This window comes from Terrapene carolina, unplaced genomic scaffold (genome assembly GCF_002925995.2).
Source record: "Terrapene carolina triunguis isolate 2854851 unplaced genomic scaffold, T_m_triunguis-2.0 Scaffold28728, whole genome shotgun sequence".
NCBI classification, from domain to species: Eukaryota; Metazoa; Chordata; order Testudines; family Emydidae; genus Terrapene; species Terrapene triunguis.
In genome coordinates this window covers 1-5,017 of record NW_020693079.1, presented here as the reverse complement: position 1 = coordinate 5,017, position 5,017 = coordinate 1, and the positions used below count along the sequence as shown (strand labels likewise).

The window sequence follows — 5,017 nt, the reverse complement described above, 5'->3', positions numbered from 1 at the left end:
GTGGGGCCACAGGAGGAAGGGGCGGAATGGGGTGGGAGCGCAGGCAGAAGGGGTGAGGTGGGGCCATGGTTCTGGTTCTGGGCCCCTCTACTTGCTCCAGCCCAGGGCCCCAAGAGAACTTAGTCCGTCACTGTACACATTGTAAATTCTTTCTATCTATTCCCATAAACTCCTCTATCTACCTACCCCCTTGCATACAGAGGTTCCCAGTGCTCAGGGCTGGGACAGACCCTTGCTTAGGGTGGGGGGCAGAGGTGAAAGTAAGCCGGTACGGTCCGGTACGGCGTAGCGGCAAGAGCCAGTACGCCGTGCCGGACTGGACCGGCTTCCGTGGCGGTGATTTAAAGGGCCCAGGGCTCCAGTCGCTGCGGGGAGCCCCCGGCCCTTTAAATCCCCGCCAGAGCTCCAGCAGCCGGGCTCCTACGGTGATTTAAAGGGCCCGGAGCCCCGCGGTGGCCGGAGCCCCGGGCCCTTTAATTCGCCCCGGGGCTCCCAACCGCCTCTGCAGCTGGTAGCTCCGGGGTGATTTAAAGGCCCTGGGGCTCCCAGCCACAACCGGAGCCCCAGGGCCTTTAAATCTTGAAAGGCAATGCCTCTTCCAGTTGAGGCCACACCCCCACTCAGGACTCCGGCGTAATGGTAAATCCTTTCATCCCTGGTGGGGGGTGATTGTTCCTCCCCATTATGTGTCCCCCGCAGCTGGGGCCCCCGATCCGAACACCCTGCCCCGCCCTCCCCATCGTCCCCCCTGTCCTGGGATGTTGGTGCCTGTTGCATTCTGGGCTGCTTTCTGTCCAAATCAGGCCCCCACCTTCCTGCCCACACCTTCCTGAAACTTAAGACTGTAACGCACTTGTATCTATGGTTACCTGCTTTAACTTTGTAGCTAATTCTCTTATTTAATAAATCTAGAGACAGTTTATTACAGGATTGGCTACAAGTGTTGTCTGTGGTGTGAGCTCTGAGGTGCAACTGACCTGGGGTAGGTGACGGGTCCTTTGGGGCTGGGAGTTACCTGAATATTGCTGTGATCTCTGGTGTAAGGGACCATCTATCACAAAGGCAGCCTCACCTGGGTGACCAGACAGATTTGGGTGCCTCAGGGGACTGTCTGGGACTCCATGTTAAGGCTGTTAAAGCACCCGAGGAGTTCACACTTGATACTTGGTTGGTGAAATCTAAGTGTGGGGCTCACAGCCAGTTTGGGTTTTGCGCCCTGTTTCTTACCCATCTTCCCTGAGGTTGGTGCTCATGCTCTTGAGCCACTGAAAGACAGGCAGACAGGGACATGGGGCCTTTCCCCTCTAGGGGGCGCTGGCTCCAATCCAGCCCCAGGCCAGGGGACTGGCTGGCTCATGGGGGGGAGGGAATGGGACAAACCATTGCTAGGAGATTCCTGTTTCTCTTCCTTTAACTCTCTGGCCTGATCTCTGCTCGGGGGAAAGGTGTGTGAGCGACCCGTTTGACAAGCCGTGTGCAGACGTTCAGACCCCAGCTACATGAGTTAAGAGCACAATTGTCCTGTCCTCACTTGGATGGTAACATGGGCCTGTTCACATGAATTCAAACAGCCCCATTTTCCCCCGCATGAACACCCAGATGCTTAGATCCTCCCTCCTCCCAGCTGATGGAAATATTTCAACTGAGACTGTCACCAAAAACATGAATTTTAATCACAAAAAAACATTTTTTGAGGGAAAACTGTTGCTTTTGAAGTGACTTTTTGGTGGGAAAATTTGGCTTTCATTGGGAGAATAAACTGAAAAATAGGATTTTGGGGTTTTCTAACCTCCCTCACCAACTGGTATCATTTTCAAATCAGCAGGGGAAAAAAAACCCAAATTGCCCCTCCACACACATTTTTTCAGGTGGGGAGAAAATGTAAAAAAAAAACCCAACCAAACTCAAAATATGAAAATTATTTGTTCTCACACTTGTTGAAAATGAAAAACAATGAAACTTGCAATGGAGGGATGCAGGGGGCGGCTCAGAGCACAGGATCCAGGGCCAGGTTATTTATTGACTGACATCAATGGGGTCAGGGCTCGATTTTGATCTTGGTGACCCCACTGTGTCCTTTTGAAATCTAGCTACCTGTGGTAAGTTGTTTATATTTTTCCAATAAACCCATCTATCTATCTATCTAGCCCCATAAAACGTTCTGCACCCGCCACCATAGCCGCAGCTACACTCAAACCGATGCGTCCTCCAACACTCCCACCCGCCACTACCACGGCACCCTCTACAATGCGCAGGCCCCACCATATGTACGTCTTCTCTTTAAAGCGCTGTCTGTAGGCCATTAGGAACTGGGCCATCTGACTGGCCAGTCCCTGCTTCAGCCCCTTCAGGGCAGCCTGTTTCTGGGGGTCCTCGCCCCCCAGCTCCCTCCAGCAGCACTCCAGCAACTCCTGGCGTTTCCCCTCCAGGCGTTGATGCATTTCCGCAGGCTTCACACTCAGGCAGTGGTTCATGCTCTGGTGGTCACGGTCCTGCCGGGAGTGGGGAGAGATCGGCCATGAGGGATGGGCACTAGCGTTACCCAGCCACAGGGGGCGCCACCGCCTCACACACCCACAGATCCCTCACTCCCGACCTGCAGCCCCCTGCTAGCCCAGCTCTGCCCACCACAGCTCTGCCGGTGCCCCTCACTCCCGACCCGCAGCCCCTGCTAGCCCAGCCCCTCCCCCCCCCAGCTCTGCCGGTGCCCCTCACTCCCGACTCGCAGCCCCTGCTAGCCCAGCTCTGCCCCCCCCAGCTCTGCTGGTGCCCCTCACTCCCCACCCACAGCCCCCTGCTAGCCCAGCCCTGCCCCCCCCCCCAGCTCTGCTGGTGCCCCTCATTCCTGACCCGCAGCCCCTCTCTGCTCACCAGCTTCTGCAAAAAGTGTTCATATCCCTTCAAGGCAACTTCTACAGCTTTCTTGTTTGCCTCCATTGCAGCCATCTGTGGTGGGAGAGAGGACAGGGCAGGGGTGGGGATGGGACCATTTCTGAACTGGGAGCCTCCCTCCCCCCACTCACCTTCTCCCCAATCCTCCAGGGCCCTGCTCACTTCTACCACCTCCCCCCTCAACCCCATATTCCCCCAGACCCTGGAGCAGCCCCCCAATGACCCCACGGCCATGGCCACATTAGCATTCTCCAGCCGGGTCCCTGGGGGTCCCCTTATCTCTCAGGGGCTGGGGTCAGGGAGCCCCAATCAGGACATTTTGGGGGGCTGTCATGGTGCCCCCTCCTGGCCTAGTGCGACTGGCTAATGGCAGGTTGATCTGGAGTGAGAATAAACTGAAACTGTTGGTTTGGGATTTGGGGGTGTTCTAACCTCCCTAACCCCTTTGTATTGTTTTCAAATCAGTGGGGAAATGAGGGGAAAACACCCCAAAATTGTCCCCTCTACACACACACTGTATCAGGGGAAGAGAAGATATTTAAAACAAACACAAAATGTGAGAATCGCTTTTCCTCCCACTTGTTGAAAATGAAAACCAAAAAAACTTGCGACTGAGGGATGGAGGGGCCGGCTCAGAGCAAAGGATCCAGGGCCGGGTTATTTATCGACTGACGTCGATGGGGTCAGGGCTGGATTCTGATTTCAGTGACCCCACTGCAAATCGATCAACCTCTGTGTCCTTTTGCAATCTCGCAAGCTTACCTGATGTAAGTTGTTCTTTATCTATCTATCTATCTATCTTATCTATCCCCTTGCATACAGAGGTTCCCAGTGCTGAGGGCTGGGACAGACCCTTGCCCAGAGTGAGGTGTGATGGTTCCTTCCCACTATCTGTCACCCTGATCTCAACACCCTGCCCCACCCTCCCGCTCATTCCCCAGACCTGGGGTGTTGGTGCCTGTCTTGTTCCGGGCCCCCTTCCATCCAAACTGGGCCCCCCCCCAGCTGCCCCCCCTCAATCAGGCCAAAGCCCCCAGCCCCAATCCCAATGGCCACTGCTTCCTCCAGCCCTGATGCCTACTTCGATACCCGCATCCACCACTCCCAGAAAACCCCCCCACCCAATGTACAGGCCCAACCACTCGGCCTTCTTCACTTTAAAGCGCTGCCCGTAGGCCGACAGGAACTCGTCCATCTGCTTGTCCAGCTCCTGCTTCAGCTCCTCCAGGGCTGCCTGTTTCTGGGGGTCCTCGCCCTGCAGCTCCCCCCGGCAGCGTTTCAGCAGCTCCTGGCGTTTCCCCTCCTGGCGTCGCTTCATCTCCAGGGGCTTCACTCTCAGACAGCTGCTCATGCTCTGGTGGCCACGGTCCTGCTGGGAGGGGGGCGAGATCGTCCATGAGGGATGGGAACTAGCATTACCCAGCCACAGGGGGAACTTCTGCCTCACACACCTGCAGCCCCCTCAACTCCAACCTACAGCCCCCTGCTAGCCCAGCCCTGCCCCCCGTCAGTCCTGTCGGTGCCCCTCACTCCCGACCCGCAGCCCCTCTGCGCTCACCAGCTGCTTCACAAATAGTCCATATTCCCTCCTGGCAGCTTCTACTGCTCCTCTGTTTGCCTTCTCTCTCATCTCTGCCATCTCCGCCATCTGTGGTGGGAGAGGGAAAAGGGTAGGGGTGGGGATGGGACCCCCTCTGAACGGGGAGCCCCCCTTCCCCCACTCACCACCTTCTCCTAATTCCTCCAGGACCCTGCTTGCTGCTGTCACCCCCCCACTGGTGCCCCCTTTGTGGTGCCCCCTCCTGGCCTAGTGCAATTGGCCAATGGCGGGTGGACCTGGGGTGAGAATGAACTGAAAACTGTCGGACTGGGATTTGGGCTTTCAGACCTCCCTAACCCCTTTGTATTGTTTTCAAATCAGTGGGGAAATGAGGGGAATCACCCAAAATTGTCCCCTCTACACATACGGACTGTATCAGGGGAGGAGAAAATCTTTAAAACAAACACAAAATATGAAAATCAATTTTTCTCCTACTTGTTGAAAATGAAAACCAATTAAATTTGTCACTGAGCGATGCAGGGGGTAGCTCGGGGCGCAGGAGCCAGGACCGGGTTATTTATTGAC

General features: G+C 55.8%; 1 protein-coding gene across 2 annotated transcripts; it reads right to left on the bottom strand.

Annotated features, from left to right (window-relative positions):
• Nucleotides 1-1,654: 1,654 nt before the first annotated feature.
• LOC113409047 lies at nt 1,655-5,011 on the bottom strand. Of its 2 annotated transcripts, none has more exons than XM_026662609.2 (4): nt 4,451-5,011; nt 4,049-4,264; nt 2,872-2,946; nt 1,655-2,492 (listed from the first exon to the last, which is right to left on the bottom strand). In XM_026662609.2, exons 1-4 carry the CDS (start codon nt 4,538-4,540, stop codon nt 2,136-2,138), a joined length of 738 nt encoding a protein of 245 aa, XP_026518394.1. In that variant the 5' UTR covers nt 4,541-5,011; the 3' UTR covers nt 1,655-2,135. The 2 variants fall into 2 exon arrangements, with proteins under 2 accessions (XP_026518394.1, XP_026518395.2); XM_026662610.2 differs by having other exon boundaries at nt 4,049-4,261; nt 4,451-4,527.
• Nucleotides 5,012-5,017: the final 6 nt, after the last annotated feature.

Excerpts from the sequence above, each read along its gene's own strand:
- LOC113409047 (XM_026662609.2), bottom strand. The coding sequence starts at position 4,540 with ATGGCGGAGATGGCAGAGATGAGAGAGAAGGCAAACAGAGGAGCAGTA. Across the intron at positions 4,265-4,450 it reads GACTATTTGTGAAGCAGCTG|CAGGACCGTGGCCACCAGAG; the intron begins GTGAGCGCAGAG and ends CCCCCCTCCCAG. Across the intron at positions 2,493-2,871 it reads AACACTTTTTGCAGAAGCTG|GACCGTGACCACCAGAGCAT; the intron begins GTGAGCAGAGAG and ends CACTCCCGGCAG.